At 38.2% G+C, this 27027-nt stretch overlaps 1 protein-coding gene across 3 annotated transcripts; it reads right to left on the bottom strand.

Annotated features, from left to right (window-relative positions):
- Positions 1–16252: 16252 nt before the first annotated feature.
- cahz (carbonic anhydrase) lies at positions 16253–26848 on the bottom strand. Of its 3 annotated transcripts, none has more exons than XM_067604794.1 (8): positions 26792–26848; positions 25963–26019; positions 24740–24937; positions 22932–23050; positions 20530–20622; positions 20332–20394; positions 20000–20155; positions 16253–17947 (listed from the first exon to the last, which is right to left on the bottom strand). In XM_067604794.1, exons 2-8 carry the CDS (start codon positions 25994–25996, stop codon positions 17828–17830), a joined length of 783 nt encoding a protein of 260 aa, XP_067460895.1. In that variant the 5' UTR covers positions 25997–26019; positions 26792–26848; the 3' UTR covers positions 16253–17827. The 3 variants fall into 3 exon arrangements, with proteins under 3 accessions (XP_067460895.1, XP_067460896.1, XP_067460894.1); XM_067604795.1 differs by lacking the exon at positions 26792–26848 and adding an exon at positions 26152–26306; XM_067604793.1 differs by lacking the exon at positions 26792–26848 and having other exon boundaries at positions 25963–26126.
- Between the last annotated feature and the right edge of the window lie 179 nt (positions 26849–27027).

Raw genomic sequence — 27027 nt, forward strand, 5'->3', positions numbered from 1 at the left:
TTGTTGGCCATTTCGTAGCCCAGTGGTGCTGCTGTCACTTCTGGGTCATTTGTCCTCTCAGTTCAATCCTGACTGTAATTATGATTATGGCTTTCCAGATTTATCACACAGGGCACAGTGGACATGCACATGACTGGACAGAGGATGGACGATTAGCAGGAACAAAAACAACAAAACTACAAGTTAAAGGATAAATCCAGTTGAAATTATTTTTGTTTTATGATATGACCTTTACTACAACTACTACAAATATTAGGGCCTCTATGAGGGGGAAAAAACTTTTAGAATATAATTGAAAATTGACCAGAAAAATTGTGCATTATTTTGAGAAAAAATTAACAGTTTTACAAGAATAAAGGTGTAATATTTCAAGAATGAAGTTCTTATACTATATTACGAGATTTTTATTCTCTGTCAGGTGAGATAAATTTTAGAATACTGAGACAAAATCTCACATAATTGGATGTGTTTCGAAGCTACAGCTGAACTACAGCAGGGACTTGATTTCCTCTACACAGCTGAGCCAAAGAGGGCACAGTTAGAAACACAAGTCAATCAGAAAAATGTTGAAGCCCGGTGTGCTTCATGATTTTGTGTAGCTCATCTACACAAAGGTAAACTTCCTCACCTCTGACCTCAGAACTCTATTGGTCCTAACACACTGTTGTGCAGTCAGATGATTAGACAGGTTGGAAATAAACATGAACAGTAAAATTATTACTCAAACTGATTGTTATGGGGCTCCCTGGTAGCTTACTGATTAGGATGCACGTCACATACATGCAAATTTAGGTGTGACATTTATTGCATGTCACACACCTCTCACTACCTCCTAGTTCTCCCTACTTCCGGTAATATCTGGAGGTATTTTTGCCCACACACTGTTTGGAATAGCTGAAGGCTCTAAATACTACAATACTCAGTCACCATTTCTATAGAAAAGAAGGCAGTCAGAGGCATGAATCACAGCTTTAGAACATTCAAAATGCTTTGTTGCTGCAGTTGGGAACAAGATATGGCACCATAGTTGCCGAAGTCATCTGAAGTAGACCCAAATGTAGAATTTGTAAAACAACAGATTATGTTCAATGACAATGTTTTTTTTATGTGCAATACGAACATTTTAAAAAATCTCACTTTCTACAATATCTGCACATGGCAATAACAGTATATTTAAGGTTTGTGAAAGATTAGTTAAGGGAAATAAAGTCTGTTAAAGGTATGGATAGGGTTATGAAACTAAAACTATTGGTTAATTAGAGAAATATCATGGTTATGTTTGAGAAAAAGGATGTTCATGGGTGAATGTTCATGGGAGGTCTGTGATGAGATGCATACTAATGTACGCCACATTACTTTGTGATTCAACACTGAACTCATTGGTCTATGGACATAATTCCCAGGTTATGGGGCTGGAATTGATTTAAGTCACAGATTGTGTTTCAGTTTTCTAAAAAGGGTCATATTTAGCTTCTGCCTATCGTTAGCAGCATACATAACAGCATTTTCAGCTTGGTGATTAGATGTTTCTTATTGAAATGCAAATTGTCACATTATGTTCACTATCAGTTTGATCTCTAAATAAAGTTGTTTTTATAATCTAGATCAACTATTGGCTTGTTTCCAACCAGTCTAATCATCTGACTGCTCGTGTTTCTTGACCCGCCTTTTTGGCAATGTCACTGACCCCAGATCTCGGCTATAAACTTGGTGAGTATCCTACAATTATCAAAACTGATAAAAATGATGGCCTTTGTGTGTGTGAGAAGCATATATACCTTGGTACTGTAAAGCAGCAGGACCCACATACTTTTATTTATTACTTCTTTTATTACTTTAGTTACAGTCCCCACCAGATATATTGCTCTTCTCCAATATAGGCAATTAACCGTGACAAATCCCTATTACAAGCATTTTAACTCTGCTAAGAGCAATTTATACTGAGGAATGGGAAGAACTCTTACGGTGCTTTGACCCTACTGTTATGGATGATGTTAGGTTTGATGAAGGAACTCACTACCCACTATGTGTTTGTCTGTGTTGGTGAATTGATCATAAAAAACATTGATATGGAGAAGGTGCCCAGGTAATACAAAGCAGTTGCTTTGTGTGGTTCTTCTTGCATCATTGAACCCAATTGTCTATGTTCCAGGGTGTGAAGCTGATGAGGGATCATGTCCTCCTACTATTTGTTCAGAAGACATACAATAACACAAACCTCTGCATGCATAAAAGCTGCTGTCATTCTGAAGCTCCTCACTAACAGATAAAAAGAAGCAGCTCCATATCAGCGGAGACACATGCTGTCTACGCCCTCTCTAGACCAATACGAGAGTTAACCGTAGCATTAGAGTTAGAGTCCTCAGACACTGAAGGAATCAGTAATCAAGTGCTGAGCCCTGGTGACACTGAAGTACATGCATATTGTAGCTCCCATCTAAAACTGCCTGCATGCTGATGGTTTATTTGATCTGTTTCACATATTATTGGGTCACAAGTCTTCATCCTTTGATGCATTTTTGGACATATGTCCACATGTGTTTAACTTGTAGCACCAACATCATTGATTAGTGAAATGATGGGCACGACCAGCTCCATATCTTTTCCCCAACTGGCTACAGTCCAGGACATTTTTTTTTTCAGACAATGTTGAGGATAGAGAGTGTTGTACCCTAGATCTGCAGGTTACTGATTTTCTTCTGGAAGTTGGGCAAACACTGTGCAGTTTTATTATTCTTGTACATTGTGTTAACTAACACTACATGATTAATCAGCCTTTCTGCACTACTATTACTGTATGGATCAATTGACTGGGTACAATGTGGTGTTCACGCTGAACGTAAGCATGGAATCACTGCTCAATATTATCCAGTGACAATGCCAACAAAGTTCATTCAAACAAGACGACTATGTCCTTAACAATGTTGACAAGAAGAGAGAAAGGCAGCGTTACTTTGTGCAATTTTTCTATGAGTGGAAACTAAGAAGACAAAAGGAAAATATGCAGCCACAGATGGCTAGAAGATGTAGACAATATGATTTGTCTCTTCTGCAGCCCAGTTCAGTTTTATATCAGTCAGACTACAGTTTAAGCCATAACATGTAAAATACTATTTTAATACTACAATAGTATTAAAACAAGCTCACAACTGTTTATAAGGGAGAAATTCTACTCTAAAATTAGTGGGACAGGGCCGCTGCTGGCCATTTGGGTGCCCTAAGTGTAATTGCTTTGTGGTGACCCCCCACGTCCCCCAGTTTTTATTATCAGTGCTACAAATACTGTTACAAAAAAGAAAAAAAGAACTATACTATAAAAATAATTCATTATACTATAGAACAAGCAAAAAAAAACAAACCCTAATAGTAAAATAAATAAATAGACTGAAAAAAAATATTTTCATTATCAATGTAATTTTGTGACAAGTGATTTTGGGGACTCTATAATGTACATGACTGATGGTATTGAATATTTAAATTCCCTAAAACTATACAAAAGCACATTTTTCCAAACTAAGTGTTATAGTATAAACAACAGGAGACCATTGATGTGTGACATGATTTTGGGGACACTACGCTGTATAAGAATGAAGTTATTGAATACTTTTGTAGTATCTCTTTTCGGTGTTGCACTTTGAGATGGTCCCTGCACACTTGTCTCACTGCTGGCTGTACATGGAGACCAGTGTTATTTGTCCAGCTTGAAGCTTGTCTAGCTTGTCCAGCTCGTTTGGGTGAAAATTAGGTTGTAGCTTGTTACTACGTTACTACGATCGGAAAGAGTTTTTTGTGTTTTAACAACGTTTTGCATATGAGTTATTTATCGAAGTTCAAATCTGTGAATATACTTCCAAATTTACTGAGGTACTCTTTGATGTCCCCTCTGGCACTATGTATGTAGCAGTAGCGCTGAGTTGGGAATGACCAGTTCTGGGTCTACAGTGTCTGCCCAGCATTAAAGTGTCATGGTCCCTGTGTTTCTGTGTGCTTGTCTGATAATAGTTCTGTGTAAGCAGGTTCTGAGAAACTGTCCTCCCTCCCTCCTTCCAGTCTATGGTCTTAGGATGATAAGAGAGCAGACCCCACCCACCCAAACATACCCTTCACAAACACACACAAGTGTGTTTGTACACAAACACACTTGTGTGTGTTTGTGAAGGGTACTCTGTACAAGTGGACAGACAAAGACAATATGAACTCCTTGACCCTCAATCCCATGACACACAGTCACTTCCGAGAGATTCTTCCTCCTCAATATTTTGTTGTTTTAATTTTTTTTAAATATCTGCACTCTTCTCCTTACCTACTGTTATTTTCTCTGTGCTTAGTCTACATTATATTAGATTTGAAACAATTGTGAGGAGAGCCTTTGTTGCTGCCTTGTTTGCTTAGCTTCTTTCATAGCCTAATTTACTTGCTTAGTCTGCAGTCATCCACAGTTAATGCAGGCTCATCAACAATATTACAATGATTTGTGTCATCTGTTTGCAGATTGAGTATCTCTTCTAGAGAGATGTATCCATCACTTAGAACAGCCCATCTCTAATCTTATGCTAATGTTAGTTTAGATGCTACGGGCAGTCCAGATAGCTTCATCATCATATCAAGCCTGGCTTGATATGCCGCAGACAGACACTCAGTGGTGACGTGTAAATGGTGAGTTCCATTTGTGTTTAAAATTACTTGATTGATTATGACATTATAGGATTCAGGTGCACATTGTTTAGTGTATTTTACAAGATGAAGTGAACATGCACGTTTGTGTTTAGTTGCCACATGTGGCCTTCCCAGTACGGGCAGCCGTTAGCCACCAGCTAATGACACAGTTGTGCTGCTACTAGGGAAAAAAATGATGATGGGGATGAAACTTCAGCTCTGCCGAAACAGACAAATAACATTGATTTACAGTCTAAGCCCAGTTAAATGTAGTATCCACACCATCTCGGGACATTTATATTACTTTTGTGATAAATATCCATGTCTTTGGATTTAAAGCTATGTCGAACGTAAGCAGTTGGTCCTGTGCATACTGTAATGTGCAAATATTGCTAGAGTTTATTTCACTGCAAATCCTGCTTCCTTTTGGTGAGTCCTCTCTGACTTTTATTTATTTTAACTTTTATTTAATTCTGCTAAAGTCTGGAAGCACCGAAAATGACACATCCCAACTCAGTGGGATGTGTCATAATAATAGATAATAGTTACTATATATACCTCAGGTTGTTGTGTACCCATGGAAATTAAAACAAGTTATCTAATTATTATGGTTTAAGAACAATGAGCCATCAAAAAAAGTTTGTCCTATGGCACAACTTACCTCAAGGTAGGGGTAAAATGAGCATGGGGATGGGGTCAATTGAGCTCTCGATGGGTAAATAGTGTTACCATTAAATACTGATATAAAAATTACACAAAATCAAACAAATTTTAGATAATGTTGAACTTTATTGATGCCATCAATTTAACGAAGGCAAAAACTCATACTTTTCAGTAAAACCATATGTTTCTGTCCTGTTGTTCAACATGTTACCTGAACACTTTCAGTAAAGATTAAACTGTGATATTTGTGTGTTAACTACAGAAAGAATGTGTGTGTAAATGTACTTTTGTGTAAACAGACAGGTAACAAATTAAGGGAAAAACTGGTCCAGGGGTGAATGCAGATCTCAACCTATTTGAACACCTATGGGAGATTTTGAGCTGATGTGGTAGTCAGTGCTTTCCACCACCATCATCAAAACACTAAATGAGGGAATATCTTTTGGATGAATGGTGTTCATCCCTCCGGTAGAGTTCAGAGACTGTAGAGTCAATCAGTGTAGCACTTGTAACAGGGATCAAACATGAACAGTGTCTCTAGAATATCAGAAAATAATTTTTGGGGTAAATTGAACCATTGAGTCAACTTGTCCCAACATCACTGGCACGTTTTACTCCACAACCTCCATTTTGACAAAACTGTTTCATACAGTGGTTCAAATCCACAGTTATGCTGAGTTTATGACCTTGTTTTGTAGCTTATACTGACTTAAATTAACATGTAATAATATCCAAAATGTATCTATTTTAATTAAGATACAAGACTGATAACTTTAGTAACATGATGAATTCACTTGGCAGACAAAAATCTTTTTTTTTGGCTCTGTATTGCTGACCTCTCTCTCCATGTGCTTGAGTCCAAGACGGATTGAGTAATGTGAACTACTCTTTCTTAATTTTTGATCACATGATTACTTTTGCTTATGTTTACCTAGATAAAGGGGCTGGCTCATTTTACCCACTGGCTCTATTAACCCCGCACAGTTGTGCTTATAAGTTTACATACCCTGGTAGAATTTGTGAAATATTGGCCATATTTTGGAAAAAATGACTGATCATGCTGAAAACTCTTGTTTTATTTAATGATAGTGGTCAGGTGAAGCCATTTATTTTCACATAATTGTATTTGCCCTTTTTACATCATAATTATAACTGAAGTCACTAAAATTGCCCTGATCAAAAGTTTACATACCCTTGAATGTTTGACCTGATAATATACGCACAAGTTGACACACACAGGTTTAAATGGCTATGAAGGGTAAGTTTCCACACCTGTGACTTTCTCAGCTCTTGAGAGACCCTGCACATTTCATCCAGGGCTGCTCTGACTTTACTGGATACTGAACCATGAGGAAAGCAAAAGAACTGTCAAAGGACCTATGTTTAAAAGGGAGTTAAACTTTATAAACCAGTGGAAGGATATGAAAAGATATCCAAAGATTTGAAAATGCCAATCAGTAGTGTTCAAGCTCTGATAAAGAAGTGGAAAATGAAGGGTTCTGTTGGTACCAAGCCACAGTCAGGTAGACCAACAAAGATTTCAGCCACACATGCAACTTCAGCTGAAAGTTGGATGTGGCTGTTTCAAGATGAACAATAAGGAGGTATATAAAAGAATCCTACAAATATGAATCTTTATTCACTGACATCTCCATTTTAGAACAATTAAAAATCCAACATCCAATAAGGTATTTCAGCCAAAACATGAACTGAAATACAGTAAATGGTGTCCAAGGATTTATAAATATTTTTTCTACTGTGTTGCTTGGAGCTGTTATATATAGATCTCAGAACGTTTTCTTACTTTTTACAGAAACAAAGAACTAAATTAAAATAAATTATGAAATGTCAGACATGTGCAGTTTCTTTTAAGATAAGACTTTATAGCTTTGTGGTTTTATCTAACTGTCTCCCCTTTTCATCCCAGTTGTTGTATGCCTAGTATGCCTAGTTTTTTTTTTTTTTTAATTTCTTTGTAATTATGGGATTTGAAGAGCTACATATTATGCTCTGAATCAGAGACTGTCACCATATCAAAAGCATATTCTTTGTTTCAAAACAATATGTATATGTTAAATGTCTTTAAAGAAGCAGCCTTTTCACCACTCGGGGGATTTTGTTTTTGAAAGGAAATTGTTTTATATGCCATTCAGTCAAAAATTATAAACTTAGACGAAAATATTTGAAGCCATGGGTTAATCTTGTCATTCATTTACCATTACAATAACACAGTTTATGATCTATACTGTGGTCATGATGGTTCTCAGCTCAAAGTGTGCCTCATCCAGTGTGCAGAGAATGTTGCCTTTGGCTGTGTGATGTTTAATAGGTGCCCACTAAACACACCCACACACACACACACACACACACACACACACACACCATCTGCTTCAACTATTGTCATAAACAATCAGAGATGACTTCACAAACCGTAGTGACAGCCTTATACAGTCAGATCACCAGTTCATCATTTCTGGCCCACTGCTCTTTCAACTTCATACATGGCTCAAGGGATACTGTTGCTCTCTCAGCATACCGTTTGTAGACAACTTTATTACAGTCTTGAACTGCACATACCTCTTCAGACACGATGGAGTACATCCAAATTTTCATGGATCACTTATTCTTGCCACGAACATTGGACCTTGCGTTAAACTCCTCAAACACACTGCGCAACTGATGTTTGGTGAGTCCGATCCATCATACTAATGACTGCCACTCCACTACACAAATTCCTGTAATTATAAACCATAGACACAGACCACATAATCTCCCTGTAACATACAGGAATCTAAACGATTTATTACTAGTTTGGACTCCAAATATCAGTCCCCCACAAAGCCATGCACCTTGAACAATAAAAATGGCTTTACTAAACATCAGGTCACCAATGAATACGTCATTTTTAGTTAATGATCTTATAAGTATCCATAATCTAGACTTCACCCTACTGACGAGACCTGGCTGGATAAAAATGGCACAGTCACACTACTGCACCTCCTTCTATTTCAAGTTAATCCATACCACTAGATCTGATAAGAGAGGCAATGGAATAGCTGCTGTTTTCTCTGATATCTATAGCGGCAAGGAAATCCCTATCAGGGAAATCACATCTTTTGAATACCTTGCTGTATCTATGCACTGTAATGCCATGATTTTAATAATTACTGTCTATCGACCACCAAAATTTAAATATGGCTTTCTTGCATGAATTCTGTGAGCTATTGTCCAAGGCCTCCACTGACTACAATCTCCTGATGACCTTGATCCTGTACATTCCCTAACTCAATGTATTGATGATATTAATCTATGGATGTCTGAGAACTTTTTACAATTGAACAAAGACAAAACAGAAATACTCATCTTTGGTGCAAAGGGACAAGAGACAGAAAATCGCAGTTCATCTTAGTTCTCTGTTGCTGGAGAGCAAAAGTGAAGCTAGAAATCTGGGTGTAATCATAGACAGCAATCTTAACTTTAAGAGTCATATCAATCATCTCACAGGATCAGCCTACCATCTAAAAACATCTCAAAACTAAGGGGCTTTCTATCAAAATCAGAGTCTGACAAATGAATCCGTGCATTTATAATAGGCAGACTAGACTGTTAAATGGAGCAGAGCAGGTGGACCCAAATGCAGGAGACGGCAGGCTGAGCAAGGCTGAAGGATAAATTCTTTATTTCTGGCAGAATAGAATAAACCAGAAATAGATCTATACAGAACTGAGCAGAACAAAAGATCCAACAAAACTGAACTGATAACCAGGACTTAAATACAACTGAACTAATGAAATAACAAGGAACAAGTGGCAAGACACAAGGGCAGGCTTGGAGCTGATTGGCTGGGGAAGACACAGGGAGCAGGGCAGGGCTAACGAGACTGATGCAGGGCAGGTGTAGAGCACAGGAATCACAGAAGGGAAAAATAAAACCAAAAAAACACAATATAACCATGTACAAACCGTCCAAGAACTCACATCAATACAACCCAAGTGCACAAGTCACAATGAGCACACAGCAAAACAAACTTCAGCATACATTGCCGTCGACAAAAACATGAACAAATCAGTCTGTCAAGTGGAGTGGCTTGCATATTAAGGCTGCATGAAACAATATAAATCGAACAAAAAGACAACTGCAGCTCTGAATAACATAACTACTATTTCAGTTCACTTAAGCATTTTCTTCCGGCAAGAGTCAATGTAGAAAGCAACAGTATCTCAAGTGGTCCTTAAATATAATCTGCAACCTCTCTTATCTGTCCTTCTTCCCACTCAGTCCAGTCTTAACAGACAGAAAAGCCTGAGGGCATCTGGTGGACTGGTGGAGGGACACAGAGCCAGATGGAGACAGAACCATTACACAAGACTATTGTAATGGTCTACTCACCGGCCTCTCAAAATTAGCTGTGCAGCAACTACAGTTAATTCAAAATGCATGTGCATGCTTTCTCACCGGAACTAAAAAGTCTGAACACATTACACCTGTTTTTAAATCTCTGCATTGGCTCCCCGTCAAAACTAGAATTGATTTTAAAATCCTGTTACTTGTATACAAAGCTCTAAACGGCCTTGCACCTCAGTATATAAAAGATGCGTGTGTGTGTGTATGCCTGTGTGTTTAGGATGCTATAATTGCTATAATTCAATAGATTATGTTTTAAATTATGTTGGTGTTTGGTGTTTTAAAATCTTGTTCCATGTGCCTTTTTAACTTTGAGCACCTACCCCTCTAAAGGTCTCTGCACAGCCCTGGTTCTGCAGGCCCCTCTCCGACTGCAAACCAGTTTTCGACCCTTTCTAGCCCTGTTGCTCATCCTGTAGGCAAGTGTACTTATTCTATCCCCAAACAGGGTTAAACAATGCACACCAGTAACAGGGGACCATTACAACACCACTAGTCATTCATGTCGGCATCAATAATGGGATGAAGCATTGCTTGCTTCATCCATAGCCTTTCTAGGACATTTGTCAGAAAGAAGAATTGGCATTGATCAATTGTCTTTGGTCCCTAACCATAAGAAAGGGAACAATGTGATGTACAGAAGGCTTGTTTAACTGAACCATTGGCTGGCTCACTTTAGTAATGAGCAGTTTTTGTTGATAAGTGGCTTCTTTCTGGGGCCGAGCAGACATGCTGAAAGCGGATGCTCTTCATCCTTTTTATGTAGGTGTAACAGATGTTAGTTGGGCATAGATCAGGGACTCAGGGGACTACTTTTCACCATTTATTTTGCTCTCTGCTGCAAGACGACAATATAAAATACACATATATTCAGCTTTTTCACTGGTCACTTCTGGACCTCCCACATCAGAGCAAAGCAACACTGTGTACAACAAATATATTCATCTTAGCCAGTGATCATGCAGTGTGTTCACAATGACTTTATCAATCAAGAGCTCAGCTTTGACCTTTTCTGAAGTCAAAATAACAAAACATCGACCTTGTTTCTCAAACTGAATAAACTTAAACCATGAGAAAAGTAGATAATGTGAACCTGTGCCACCTGGTGGACAAAGTAATAAGGTGCATGGAAGTTACACAGGAAACAATATATTTAGATTTACTATAAAGTATATATCTGCAGGAAGACAGTAGAAAACATACTTTCAGTATATTGTTTTCAGCTTGGTTACTGCACATATAAATAACAGAATTTAGAAATAGAAATGGCTGCGGAAATCTCCACAGAGCTACATGAATCACATAATACAGGCGTGGTCTGCTAGGAATGCCGCTTGGCGAATTTCAAAGGTGAAATGAAAATGTCTTTAAAAAGAGTATTAGCAGCAAAATTTCACATATGTATGTATCAATAGAAATGGATATGGCACTGCCACTCAGCCTTGCTGCCAATTTTTCCAAGTGGTCACTTGTGGTATCACAGCAAAAAAAATTCCCTGTCCCAAAAAAAATGCCCAAAAAGCATTTTCCCCATAGACTGTTATTATAAAAGAGACAATTATTCATGTAAATCAAAAAGTATTCCAGCACAGACCAGGACATAGGATTGACACTATTTTTATTAACAGACATTAAAATACAAAAAGAGTGAACTACGCCTTTTGCACATTACTTCATCAGATTCGCTCTGTGCTTGATTGCCATCAGGTGTGTCTTTAAATAGTCAGGTGCTGATCAACAGAGGATCCAACAGGTTCGCACACACAATCTCATTTTCAATACAAATGCACTTAAAAAGTAAACAACAGGCAACAGTGACTACGAATATACCTTACAAAATAGATATAAATATACATTTGCATTTCCTTGTAGTGCCTTACACTACAAGGAAAGAAACCATGGCTCTGATGCCTCCCTTAAATTCATAGGGACTGAGAGAATCACTTCTAACCCTAGGGGTGGCAATATCATAAATCAGCTATTGAAAAGGGAAGCATACTGGATATATACTCTGAACCGTCCATTTTTGTAACTTGTGCTTGTATGTCTAACCTACATTGTTTTTCTGTGCCTACAGGTGATCTCGAATGTAGGTAAAGTTGAGCCACTAAAACCCCTCATGGCACAATACCTTCCCTCCCCTCCCTTATTAAGGCAGGTATATCTAGTCTGTAATAGTAATTACTAGGGATGTGCAGAGAGCCCAGTATTTGTATTTGTATCTATATTTGTTGAGGCAGCAAAATTATTTGTATTTGTATTCGAATAAAAGTACAAAGAGGCTTAAAAATCCTGTTATTGTTTTTATTACGCTTTTAATTTTAGAAAATAAGAGTTACAATATGTATTCATGAATAAACTACCTTACAAAGGAGGTCCCCAAACTGGGTCTCGAACTGGAGTCTCCCAGATCATAGGCGACTGCATTGACTACTGAGCTAAAATTTTACAGCCATAACACAGGAACAGCACAGCGTGTAACGAGTAGGAAGAACTTCAAAGCTGATTATTGCTTTGCACTTTTCATTTGACCACCTTCATTTGACAACCTAACTTTGTGGAAAGGAGTAGGGGAACAACAGGTTATGGAGAGTTCATTGGGGGCACTTGGCATGTGTCAGTAGCTCAGCTTTATCTCTGGAGAACACCCCCAATTCCGGGAGTGATGTCCAAATAAGGAAATGTGCATCATGTAGCAGGTGGATGTGACTCCCCTTGTTGAGACCTGCTGATAGACGTAACAGCGGAGCAGAAGAGAGAGAGATGGATTTTTTTTCTTCCCAAAATCAAATAATTTTTGAAATATTTGTATGAAACAAATATTCGTGAAAAAAAACCAAAACACTATTTGTGCTTTGCTGAATAATGTATTTGTATTCGGGAACACCCCGAATACTCTTCCTATTTGTGAGATGTATTATTATGTATGTATTATGTATTTTCTATGGTACCCTTTTTTCTCAAATATATATATTTTCTTCTACTTTTCTCTATTATTTTTGATATGTATCTCATTATGAGGAAATTTGTGTATTTTGTGCTCTATGATATTTGGTATTTTATGTAAAGGTATGCATTCTGGATGTAGTATCAGAGATGGGATAGCCTTATTGTGCATTTTGTACTCTGACATTAATCTCATTATTTTGTGGTAATGAGTCTTATGGAAATGTATATTTATATCTATTTTGTAAGGTAGAATCATAGTCACTGTTACCTGTTGTTTTCTTTTTAAGTGCATTTATATTGAAAATTAGATTGTGTGTGTGAATCTGTTGGATCCTCTTTTGATCAGCACCTATTTTAAGACCCACCTGATGGCAATCAAGCACAGAGTGGATCTGATGAAGTAATGTGCGAAAGGCGTACTTCGCTCCTTTTGTATTTTAATGTAATCTGTTAATAAAAATAGTGTCAATCCTATATCCTGGTGTGCGCTGGAATACTTTTTGATTTATTGTATTTGCCCTGCATCAGCTGGCACCCAGGAGAGAGGCACTGCTGTGCACGGGTTATCTTCAGTTTTTAGACAATTATTACTCTTTGTATTATGAATTTTTAATGCACAAAGGTTTTATATTAATAAAACTCTCCTAGAGCCTAGAAAAGTGATTCTAAAATTTGGGATGTCATCCCTTTGGGTGGAGCGGGAACTAAAAGGCAGGGCCAGTGGGAGAAACATTACTGCTAATATTCAGTTGACCGCAAAATGAGGAAGCTAGAAACTTTTTGGGCTTATGCACCACATGAGCAATTTGCATTCGATTGAATAGGCGCAATCATTGATTCCGGTATCTAGTTCCTATAACACATCCATGATTTCACCACACAATTTACCACATCAGAGCAAAGCAGCACTATGAGGGACTACGGAAACCCGACAGGTACATTAAAGGCAGTGTGCAGTGATTTATCCTCCACAGGAAACAGAGATAGCTTAAGGCAGCTCCATGTAATAAAATTCTCCCTCCACTATATTACTCACAAATTCTGTTTTCCTCAAAATGCTAACCAAAAAAATCGAATAACCATCCCTACTACTGGCAGTGGTGAAGTGTACCACAAAGCACCTACTACTATCCTACACAACAAAACATCTTATTTAATCTGGACCCATACACAGCTCAGAGTAATATGCTTCTGGGTTTGAATATCGACCATGGTCGTCTACTGTATGTGTTACACTGAAGTGAAATAGATGGCTGTAATAAAAATAGCTATAACTGCAATTGATTACTTCTACATGCATTAAGCTAGGCTTAAAGTAGCCTTACTACAAGAGCTCTGAGCTGCTGGAAATTTGTGAAATAACTCTAAATTAACTTTTTTCTCAGTAAGCACTTTTCTTGGCCTCTATTCTAGAACAGCCCATCAAAGGCGTTGCAGACGTGTCACAGAAAGTGAAGCTGCTTCAGCTGAGACACAGCTACTAGTTAGAGACAGAGTGGCTGTTTGATTGCCAATAGTCCAACAAAGAACGTCCAGCTAATCGTTTGTGATGATGAAAGCTCTAACTGAGGCGTGATGGTAGAGATGCAGCAAACAGCCAAACAGTCTTACATAAGACCATCACCAGCCAACATCACTAATCCTATGCCAACTACAGCAGCACTGTTTTGTAAAAGATTTAAAATAGCATATTGATTCATAATTGTGTTTATTGCTATTTACATGAGATTCTACATTATATAAAGTCTTCGTGTGAAATACATTAATTATCATCCTATGTTACAACACAGTATCCCATTCTCCCTCATTAAACTTTTGTAAAGCTACGTAAATTTTTAGTTTCAATGTAGACAATTGCAAAGCTTTTCTGCGCTCAAAGGAAGAAATGAAAATGAAACTGGTCAAACATAAAACACAATGTGCACCTTTAAAATGTAAACTATGTCCATGTTAAAATACCTGAGATACTCTAGAATCTGCTGCATTTTGGCAAAGTGGTGCAACATGCTCACAATGACAATGCTGACATGCTGATGTTTAGCAGGTGTAATGCTTACCATGTTCAACATTTTATTCATAAAGTATTGCAGAAATTCAAAAATGTACCTGATCATAGCAGTACATGACAAGTTAAGGGATTACCAGAATTATTAAAAAATCATCCTCTGGGAACCATAGATACTTGTACATGGCAATCAATCTAAAGGTTATTGAGAAATTTCACTCAAAACTTACAAATGTCAACCTTCTGGTGGCTCTAGAGGAAAAGTCAAGGGATCATTATTTTGTCACCTGATTGGTTCTCAGGATTTATCAACTGAGAACCATGAATGTCAAATGTCAATATGTTGAGGAAAGCTGAGCACTGATTGTAGCCATAGCCACTGGCTGTGACCACAGTACAAGTCAGTGCTCCCAATGCTGTGGTTGTAGCTATTTGCCATGGCGGTAACCTTGGCTATGACTGTGATTGTGACTGGTTGCTATTTAAGGTACCAAAAAAAAGTAACATTAAAATAGCGTTGTACAGCCAGACTCTCCTGCTGGATTTGAACCTGACGTTTCTTTCAGATGTGTTTCCAGTACACCACAGCACAGGGAGTTCAGGAAGAGTGTTACACACTTTAAAAACTAATATGTCATAGCCTTGCAAATAACGGGCCCAGCCATCACCTCAACCATAGACCATAATCACAGTCACAGCCACTGCAGCAGCCAGTCAAAATAATTCGCCTCTGCTAGTTTACTAATCCTAACATTAGCTGCAAAAATAATACTTGATAAATGTATGTATGTATGTAGACAATATGAATGTCGAATATTTTAGTCTGGACCAAAGTGGTAGACTGACTGACATTGCCATGCCAAGGGCATTTTTCTTTATAACCGAAGAAAAATCCTGAAATTTGTTACCTACCATGACCGTCATAATGTTATATTTTCAGCCACTGTCTCAGCACAATATAACTTTAACACCAGTGCACAAGCATCATTCTCAACCCTTTGTAGCAAACAGGCAAACCTAACTAATGTTGACTAATAAATGCAATGCTTTGTTACTTTGTAGCTAACTGCAAAGCTTTTCATGAAAACACATTTACCATTAAGTTGACATGACTGCCAAAGTGTTGCACTGATTTGACGCATATGATACATCCCAACTGCCATGAATCCAGCTAAGTTTTATTTCTGTGCCCAACCTGCAACCCCCACAGCAAGGTACAGCCAGCCACAGCAGTGGCTGGTCAGCCAGTGGCTATGTAGTCAGTGTTCAACCCTGCTAAACATGTTATGCCAATACAGTAGATGTTGAGATATCTCACTGTATAAGTAAAAGCTTTATTACCAAAGTCATTAGGATTCATCCTCTGGACACCATGATTATCTGTAACACATTCAATGGCAACCTATCCAGTAATTGTTGAGATATTTTAGTCTGGACAAAATTGGTGGACCGACCAATATCACCATGCCGGGGACATTTTTCTTCATAACCATAGATTTTGACAATGAGATTTGAGTCAAATAAATGCTAATATGTGATGGGTTTTAGTTGTGAGAAAGAATGTAAATTTGAGACTTCTGTAAATTATCAAATTTTATTGATAATTTTTTTTCCACTGACAGATTCACACAAAACATTTTTCATCTGTAACATGACAGCAGTTTAAAGTGACACACTTTAAAGGGATACAGCTGTTTCAGTATAGCCACACTCTGAATGCTGATTTCTTCATAACATTTTTATAAAATTGATATAAAAGCTAAAGAAGTAACATTGTGCTGCTCTTATGAATACCTGTCAATGCTCGTAGTTTAGTAAGATTAGATTGCTGACAAAGTATCATATGTTCATGAAAGATTCTATGTTGATAGCTTGTGTTACAGTATAATTATGAATCAATCCTTTAAATTCTTTCTAACAGAACAGCTCTGTCTTACATGAGTCTTAAAGACCATGTTAAATGCACTGTGGTGATAGGTAGTTCAGTTGTCATAGTTTTTATAAAAAAATGGAGTGACATTTGTACTGTAGGGCCACTCATAGAATGTGTTGTCTAAGGCCAGGTCCACAGTAATTCAGATGTGTCAGTGAAGAAGCTCTGTTTACCCCGATTGGATGTAAACCCAACACACTGCATTTTCTAATCATCTGCATTAGTGTAGACATTGCCTAAGACTGCACTATCAGCCATTACTATGTAGGACTGTCCTTCACAACATTACATTCCTTAGCATTACCATCATGAGGTGAGTCTAAAAATTTATTTGCATAGAAGCATCAGGGTGGCAGCCACGGTGCACAAATAAAGTCACCACTGAAAAAATGTCATATCCAAACCTAGATTCTGTCATTGCTGTTATCATGTTGTCTCAAAATTACAAAATGAGGCATCAATAAAAACACTGGCATGAACAATCTGAGCAGCTGTCTTCAGCACAAGTCAACACAATGAAATGTATAGAAAGAAGCTTCAGGAAGTTGTTAAAGGCTCTCATTTTCAAACAAGGCAAAATATATTACTTATACTTTCAAAAAGATGGAGTTTTTTCAGTTAAATAAATGGCTTACATCCACCTTAGATGGGCTGGTATATATTACTGTTGAAATTCTCATATTTCATTAAATTCTTATATCTATTCCAAATCCATATAATAACACAAACATAACTTCTACTTTTAAAATATTTAAAGTTCTAATTCTGGCTGAATTGGTACACAGCACTTAATAACACTAATAACAAATAACACTGCACTATAAATAAGAAAATCTTTTAGATTGTTGGTTAAAGAGTGGCCAAAGAAAATCAGATGCATAACAAGAGATCAGGATCCAGAATTCATGTACGACTGTTAGTAGTTGTGACAATTTCAGTACATCACCAGTCCCTTGTTATCTGTGTTAGCTGGGAGGAGTGGCACATTTTATTAGTATATAATCTATGTCCCAATAGTGTCAAAGCTTAAAATCCCTTTTAAAATGATTTTATTCAAGATACATCCAGGCTGTCTATGTTATAGAAAGTGTAAGCAGATGGACTGATCAATAAGGCTTATATAAACTAAGTAAAGATTGCATGTGGAGAACAGTGGGAGTATGGAGAGAGGGAATGAAAAGCAAAGGGAGAATGAAGCTATGAAGATGAGGTAGGGTTTATTTGAAGGATGCGCGGACCTGACGGCCCTTCAAAGGCTGAGGAGGCCGGTAGTTGTCCACCATGCAGCATGGAGCTTCTCCTTCTGCACTGAAGAGAAGGCTGCGGAACTTTGCCATCTAATGATGAAGGAGAGACAAGGAGAAGAAGAAAGACAGATTAAGGTCTGACCTCAGGTCTAGGTCACATGAACAGCAGCTGGAATGTTACAAATGCATTTGCTGAATAACAGAAATTTCAAATGTATAACTCCATCATCACCTGTAAGAGCACAACAGGATTACCAGATGATCAAAGTCAGATGGGAGGTATGGGGGTAAAAGTTCAAAGCCATCAGTCTGTGACCTGAAGCATGTGCTGAGGACGCACCTCCTGCACTCACCTATTTCACAGCACCATGGACCTGCCAACATCAGTGGCACCTGGCAGCCTTGTTGTTTGCCACTTGGATATAGGGATATTTCTTTTATTATGTATGAAAATGTATGCCATTAAAGGTAGAAGTTGGGCTTTTTGTAGATCTACTTATGCATGGGATATACTAATCTAGAATGGTTGATGGAAACTCTGTATGGATAGATATTAACAATATATATAAACTATCAGAAATAAGGCTATGGTAAATGTCTCAAATGAAATTGGAATCCACAGTGTGTGTTGCATAGCAACCTCAATGATGAAACATCCCATAAGTTCTTGCAGTCTTAGTTTCTCAAATTAAAGTAGCCCACATGTGGAAATGTCCAGGCCAAAACAGACCTGCCGTAAAAACACAGTACATCGTGTGTTCATGCTGCCACTGCACCGTCCCTGGGACTGATTAGTTTCCACAGCACTACCTGGGTGATGTTAAATGAATGTAATCAGCTCACTTGCTCCAGTTCATTTTCATTTCATTTTCTTTCTTACAGGGCGGCCACCTCACACCCTCCTGCTGTGGCGGTTATCTCTCATGTGCACATGGTGCAAAGCACAGCCCTCCGGACACTGAAACTAGTCCCATATTGCACACAGTAGCATTAAGAGGAATAAGGAAACTCCCCAATAACTAAAACAGCAGTCATTTGCCTCTGTAAACCACACCAAATTCTTTGATAAAAATGAAGCACTGAGCTGCTAAAACCAAGAGTTCATGTTGAATGGAATGACCTGGCTGTGTATGTATGTGTGTGAAACAGAAGTGGCATAAACAACAACTCTTCTGGGAGCCATTTAGCCTTTAGCTAGCTGCTGAGCTTGGATTTAATTTCCCTCAGCAGGCTGACACAGCTATGCTTGCAGTTCTCCATCACAATAAAGTAAATGTAACACTGTTCTTTAGTTTATATGTATATTCAGTTCTACATTGCAGAAAGCAAATAGTTCTCTATATAAGCACATGATGCAATTGTACATCAACACTTTATTTAGGGAGGCAAAACTGTGCATAAAACATAGAGGGAAAATACCATTATCTACTTGATGTGGGTCACATGACAGTACAGTGTGACAGTGTTAATTGTGTATAAAGATAAACTGTGTGCAAACTGTGCACTGGAGATATAGCCAGCCAGTGTAATCTAAGTGAAGCACAGGGCACTCCTGGCCCAGACCCAAGCATGATATGGCCTCATGCAGGTCACGGGATCTTGACAAAGTTTGGAACAATATTCTTAAGCCATGTACAGACACTAAATAAAATGATTGTCAAACCAACGTTAAAGTGTGTATGAAGCTATTTAGAAAATATTGTCAAAAATTTGATTCATGAGGAAATAGCCAGCTCTCTTAATTCTGCAGTAATTGACTGTGTTTTTTATTTTGATTTATCTGGAATCAAACACATCTAATAATTTCTAAAATTAACTATAAATTAATGAACTTTATGTTAATGAACTGTTGAATAATGAACAAAACAAAGCGGGACCTGCAAGTAATACACACCATGCTATATTTTCTGAACATGACACAGAGCAAACCCCTCTTGCACAATTGCCCTTCAATTACTTTTTTTCTGTAACTGATGACACATTTATCTCACCTCTCACACTATGAAGCTACAGAAGTTCAATTATGTGTTGGTTCAGTGTGTCCTGATTCTTTGCACAAGAGCTTTGTTTGTATTTGGGTTTTTCTTTTTTTTTTCTTACTCCTTTTTATGTAGGAGAAGTGAAGTATGTGAAGTTAAGTACCTGCACAGGGCTGACACTTATTGGCTCCTTGAGGACGATCCAGGTGACACTCTCCAAAAGAGGTGGTGTGGTCAGAGAGCCATCATAAGTCCAATAATCCAGACAGCCAGGAAGAAGCGTCTTTGCGTCAAAGTTAGCAAAGGTGGTCTGCTTACCCTGCAGGCATCAGGAGGGAATGTTGGAAGAGAGAGCGTGAGAAAGGGAAGAAGGAAGGAAAGCAATTATTGTTGATTGGTCACCATGACAATTGAGTTTTTAGTTTGCTTATTGTTCAGAGCGTATTTGTATTCAGGAAAGCAATGTTTTGTGAATTCTGAGAGAGTTCTTTTTACCTTTGTCTTAATATCATTTAAGGCATCCAGAACTTTCTGCAGCCTGGGGTTGGCAGCACCAATCTGAAGAATAACACCCACCCACCCACACACACACACACACACACACACACACACACACACACACACACACACTATTTAATTTACAGGACTTTTTTTCCAAATGCAATGTTAATTATTTGGCTTTTTTTCCTTCACCTTAAGAAAGACCCCAACCACAGCCAGTCCATCAGGCTGGCTGGCTGCCTCTCCGAAGCTGGGGTACTTGGTGTTCCAGTGCACCAGATGAAGCTAATAGAAAAAAGTGGCAAAAAAGTTTGTTTAAGCACTGAAGCATTTACCAGTGTTGTTTTCAGCAAGTCTTTATCTGCAACTAACTATAAAGGATCCATAGGAAGGGGGAGGGGGGGGGGGGGTTAATCAATCGACAGCAAGATTTTAGACATACTGAGGTCATGAGTCCAGTGTTGTTCACGTCACAATTTCAACAGTTTTTCTTTAAATTCTATTACATGAAAGTCTAAATGCTGTTAAAAGCATTCACAAGCCACACTGGAAGGAATTCAATTCTGGTGGGGAAATACCACTGGTCATCAACAACCAAGTGGTAGAGAGAATGGATCATTTCAAATTCCTTGGGACTACAATCTCCTCCTCCCTGAAATGGAAAGACAACTTCACCACCATTCAGAAGAAAACTCATCAAATACTATTCTTTCTAAGGCAGCTTAGAAATATCAAGGGTGGCAATGATAGAATTCTACAGAACTGTAATAGAAAGTGTGTTCACTTTCTCAATAACTGTATGGTATGGCAATTCTATAGCCCATGAGAAAAAAACAGCTGGGCAGAGTCATATGCACAGCCTCAAAAATAACTGGCTGTGAACCCCACACCATTTCTGAATTATACCACATCCCCATTCAGCTGAAAGGTTTTAAAATTTTAAAGGACTCTACACACCTGGCCAACCCCCTATTCAATCACCTCCCTTTAGGTAAAAGACTGCGGTATTAAGACCATCTCACTTCCACAACAGCACTTACCCTGAAGCAATCTGCATCCTAAATGCTTCACTGGCTGTATTACTTGTATAAACTCCTTGAGCACATGCACTTTGATTTGTCACTTTCATGGCATGGGCCATATGATTGTATTAATTGAAATGTTGTAATATAATTGTTTATGTTTTTGTGGCCACTTCTTGTATGTATTGTGTCGTTATGCGTTCCAAATCAACTATAAAGTTGATGTGGCAATAAATGATTGAATCTTGATTCTCACCAAGTTTGATTTTTATTAGTCCCCTGTGATTCAGCAAAATACTGTATACAGAAAATAACAAGAAGCATTGTAAACAGATTAGTCATTTCAGAAACTAGGTTTCTTAACAAAGACAGGAGACACCATTCATGGCACACGTCCTAGCATTTTATTCCTCTACTGTAGTGCCTGTTCAAAACATGCCTGTTCAGAAGGGGCTGATTGCTTATTATTTCTGGAGAATATATATGTATCTGTTGACAAATGTATCAATTAAAACTATAAGGATGTAATAAATTGAATAGTTTTAATCCAGACAGAAACTTCACCAGTGAGATTAAACAGAAATTGAGCCATGGAAGCAGTTTATGGCCTTCCATAGGGTGATTCTGCCGCCAATCAAACGTGTCTATGCTCCTATTGGCTAGTTTTACTGCCTGTGTATGCTCGTTCATCTCTCTTGGGCAGTTTAATTGGGTGGGGGCGTGTGCCTTTGTCCCGCTTAGCAAACAGAGCCAAGAAGTCCCGCCCCACTATGATGTGACGGTGTTTATATCAAACAGCCCTTGCTACACTTAGACACGGAGCTAAGCGGCTCACTTTTTGCTTGTTTTTTCAAAGTTTATTAATAATAAACGTGTCACATGTCCAACTTGCACCAAAAGAGCGTCTGTCTCCAAAGTAAATCACCTGTTGAGTGTTTGATGGTTGTTTATTTGTGCTTTAGAATGTAACTGTCGTGAAACAATCAGAAAATAACGTATTTCTGTCATTTAAGGGATTTCTCTCTCTCTCAGAGAAAGCTTTCCACTGCTGTCTCTCCTCACCACCACTGGCTCATGCTCTCAGCTCGCTGGCCTTCTCCTGCTCTCTTTCTCTCATCTTTTTTTAAAATGGGTGGTGACACCCACAACAAAGCCTAACTTTTAACGTTATCTAACAGAGAGAGATGTCCTCCTCTCCTAACTCTCATGGCAGGAGTTGTACAGCTCTGCTCCTGACATGCAGAGCCCAGAAGCCCCGCCCTGCTGCTGCAGAACTGAGCGGCTCGCTGATCACTTGTTTATTCAAAGTTTGTTAATATTGAACATATCACATGTCCAAATTGTACCAAATTGCACCTCCTTGTGTCCTCAACAATACACCCACCAAATGTGAAGTAAATCAGATGAACGGTTCTCCAAATATGCAAAGAACAAACATACATACAGACAGACAGACAGACAGACAGAGATTCCTTGATTTATATAGAGAGATAACATGAATTGTGGATGTTGTATGTAGTAGTTGTAAGCATCTTTTAATCCCCATCCAGTTAACTCCAGTGGCTGCAGTACCTCACAGGGGAACTTGATGCCGTTGACAGTGTGCTCGGAGCCTCTGTCATCACTTGCTCCCCAGTGGAAATGAAACTGCTTCAGACGGTACCTTCCTGAAATAGGACCTCCAGTCAGGGCTGGTTGGAATGGAACAACAGCATCATTAGAGACACATTCAACAATCCATCTAAACCCATCTAATCTAAACCTAAACTGATCAATAACCTGCACTTCATTATACAGTCAACTACATATTGGTTGTAAATGTTTTTGTTACTTCTTCTTGTTTCTATTCTGATTGCTTTGGTTTTATTTTTTCCATTATATTTTGAACTTACATTCTGCTCCAAGACTTGCACTGAGTCAGACTATTGTCGCAATATTTCTCTAAGTTAATGTTACCTGATTATGATACCTGCCCTATTAGCACAATTTAGCTAAGGTAGCTAATGTTAGAATATATGTCACCGACAATAAGCTGCAATTCAGCTTATAGTCTTAGCTTATGGTTTAAGCTTCAAACCTGCTCCAATGCAAACCAGTGGGTGAAATCACACCTCATTATGTCCATCTTTAATACAGTCTATAGGTTAGAGGTGCATGTTCCAGTTTTATATTTATATTTATATTTTAAACCATACACCTTAGAAAACCCTGGTTTATGAAGCTTCCAGAACGTTATCTGTCAGTCAAACATTATGTCCAGCACTGTTAGGTTTTCTTAAAGGGGCACTCCATAGGATTGTACATGTAACCATCAGTTTTAGTCATGCAGAGTATTACTCAGCATGTGAACATAGTGTATAATGTCTTCTGTGGCGTTGTGGAGGATCTCTGAGAAAATAACCCTGATGATGTCATAGTGCCTAAGTTACTCCTTTATTGGATTTTCACTTGAAGGTAGTTAAGTCTCTATTGTACACCTCTTTGTCTGTCCTGCCATTATGTTATTCATGTTGCTGGCTGTTCATGCTAATTGCTCAGTTTTTCTTCTGTTCCTTCCTAGTTATTGCACAGGGGCCATAACTGGTACTATAACAAAATCACAGAGTGTATATTTATATTTTGTTTTTTTCCTAATGTTTCATAGATGGTAACATTTTAAATTTAAAATAACAAAACGTGAATTAATTTTATTCATATTGATATGTTTGTTATGATTTGCACTACTGGCTGAACATTGAATAGACAGTGTCGGTGCAGCAGGGTGAGGTGGTTCATATGTCATGTTGACCTCTAGATAATGAAGCAAGGTTGATCAGGGTAAACTGAGCACTGACATCATCAGACGCTCTTATCTGCTACAGTACATACAGCAGGGTGGAGGCCTAAACAAGATGGCCAGAAAAAGACATGAAGGAATATTTGCTATTAGAAGTGAACTACAAATTATGTGTGTAATGATATCATGCAATCAAAGTATGAAGTATCCGAAAAAGTATTAAGTCTGTGGCCAGAATTTCGAGAAAAAAAAGTATTATAAAAAAAGTCAAAATTACCATTTTACTAATCTGATTTTAAAAAAATCATAATTCTGACTTCAATTGAACATTATTCTTCAGTCATCTGCAGAGGAAGGTTATTGCTCTCACTGAGACAAATTTCAGAACTCTGAGAAGAAAGTAAAAAGTCTGTGATAAAAGTCCTTCCACTTATAGTTTTACTTAAATCATATTTTAAAAAATGTTCTCTTGCAGCCAAAAATCATTATAATTATTATTATGATTACAAAACCAACAGATATGGTTTGAATATGATCACACAGGTGCATGCAGAATAAACTCCTACTCTTGGTTCTACTTTCCAACACTAGGAGCTGTGCTTACTGGAAGTGTCTTCATCATCCACAAAATCCACCTGGAAGGAGTGTCCGTTGTTGAGAATGCCCGTGGAGTTGGAGGGGTCATACTTGAGTTTCAGAGCCTTCAGAGAGGGGGCATACTGGGCTTCCTTAGGGACAATGTTGATGGGAGACTGTCTGGGCCCGTTAGCTACTGGAAAATCATCTCCCCATTTGTCAGGTCCTATAAAATTCAGTACAGGAGGGAAAATATCCAAAGAGTAAATGTGTATATGTTTATACCGCACTCACTGCTTCTTTCCTATTCAGTTCTGTTCTAACTATGAACCATTTTGGAATCACCATTCAAGCATTCAGGTCCTTTCATTCAGGTAAGAGAGGTAATACCTTAATGTAAAATGAAGCTCCTGAAGGGTTATATTAATATTACTGATGCATCAATGTGTAAGCAGCATTTTACTGTAGCTGGTAGAGGTGGACCTCATTTTAAGTACTTTGAGTAATTTGATGAACTATGCATGAAATTTGATTATTTCCTATGTAAAATGTTTTATCTACAAAGTAACTAATCACAACTATAGCTGTCAGATAAAAGCAGAAAAAATAAGTACGCAAAATAAAGCACATGTATTTGAGAACATTTGCTGAGTTACAGTCCACCACTGATGGCAAGGAAAATTATTCTATTCTATTTTCATTACTTCTGTTTTAATCTTTGCTTTCTTAGTTTGTGAAATAAGAACATAAAATACACCCTAATTAAAAAATTTAATCAATTTTTAGTAAAGGTGTACACAATATTACTTAAAAACTCATGGTGTTAACTTACTGATGAATTAGTAAGTGTTAATTATATTGGGGGTCTGTTCCTCAACATAGCAATATGCCACATTTAAGAAGGCTTCATATGTTCATATGTTATGTGCAACCTGTAGAGTAACTGCTGACTAAGTGGTGCAGATACTGTAAATATATGGAGAAAATGTACAATATTTGCTTATGCAATGTAGTGGAGCAAGTCTCAAAAATCTGGATATTAGAATAAAATAATTCATTTAAGCAGTACTGTAATGCAATAACCTAGATAGTTAGTTTCCACCTCAGGCTTGGGGAATGTCAATTAGGTCACAGCAATACACTGTCTCCATTATAATGCAAAGCTGAATTCAGAGTGTGGCAGCATGTTCTTAACCTGTTACGTAGCAACATGACCATCCACCACATAGCTGGATGCTGTTAAACCCTCACCGTTAGCTGGTCCGTATCCCCATCCATGAGACATGGCTGCTCTCACTGTGCGCTACCCTGGATAACACAAAAAGAATGAATAATCCAAGTCAGTGTTTTACAGGTCGGAATAGAGGCAAAAGGAGCGGAGTGACGATGATAATCTGGTGACAGACACCAGCTGGGACGCCGCTGCAGGGCTTTATATACCCTCACACCGGTGGGTTTGGCTTGTTCCTGCAGCGGGTCGGTCAATCGCTCAGGAGAATAGTGCAGCTCCTGAACCTCTCCACCTCCTCTCCTCTGTTTCCCTGCCGTCCTCTTCTCTTCTCTTCTGTTCTCTTCGTGGGATAATATTCAGAGGCAGACTGAAGAGATGCGACGGCGTTTTTATCCCTGCATCTCTCCTCTCCTAGCAGAGATGGATTAGTCACTGATGCGAGCACATCATCCGCACACATCCATCCTCTTCCATCCTAACACCCTGCGCTGCTGTCAGCTGTGTTGCAGGATCAGTGCAGGATCTGTGAGGATTTTATCGCAATATCCTGAAGTAGACATTTTCCTTTCACCTCTTTCCAGCCTTCATTGATCTCGGTTATCCTGTTCATAGTCGACTGCTTTATGAAAGCTGGATGCTGCATGGGAAGTGCATGTGTGTTGCTCCCTACAGGACCTGACAAAGGCAGAACTGAAACCTCCACCCCCAGGATCCCGGTGGATTATTATAAAAACAACAAGTTAAAAACACATTTTACACTGTATATGAATGCTGAATGTCATTCCCGATTTACATATTTTGTGTCAAAAATTATTAATACACACATATCATTCATATAGTTTAACTTACTCTTTCCAGGGATTATTGTTCAAGTGTTTGTTGCAGGGACACATCCATCAACTTACCTTCTTTTTTCCTCAGTATAAAAAATAATCCAATTGACTGTTGTTTGTATCCATGGTAACAGAGCACAGGCACTAACAGGAGCTGCATGACTTTCCAAAATGCAGATTGGCCAAACAACTTTTTTGTAATTTTTTTTTGTTTTGCAATAACTTTAGGCTGAAAAAATGATGCTCAGGTGT

Source organism: Thunnus thynnus, chromosome 12 (genome assembly GCF_963924715.1).
Source record: "Thunnus thynnus chromosome 12, fThuThy2.1, whole genome shotgun sequence".
NCBI lineage: Eukaryota > Metazoa > Chordata > Actinopteri > Scombriformes > Scombridae > Thunnus > Thunnus thynnus.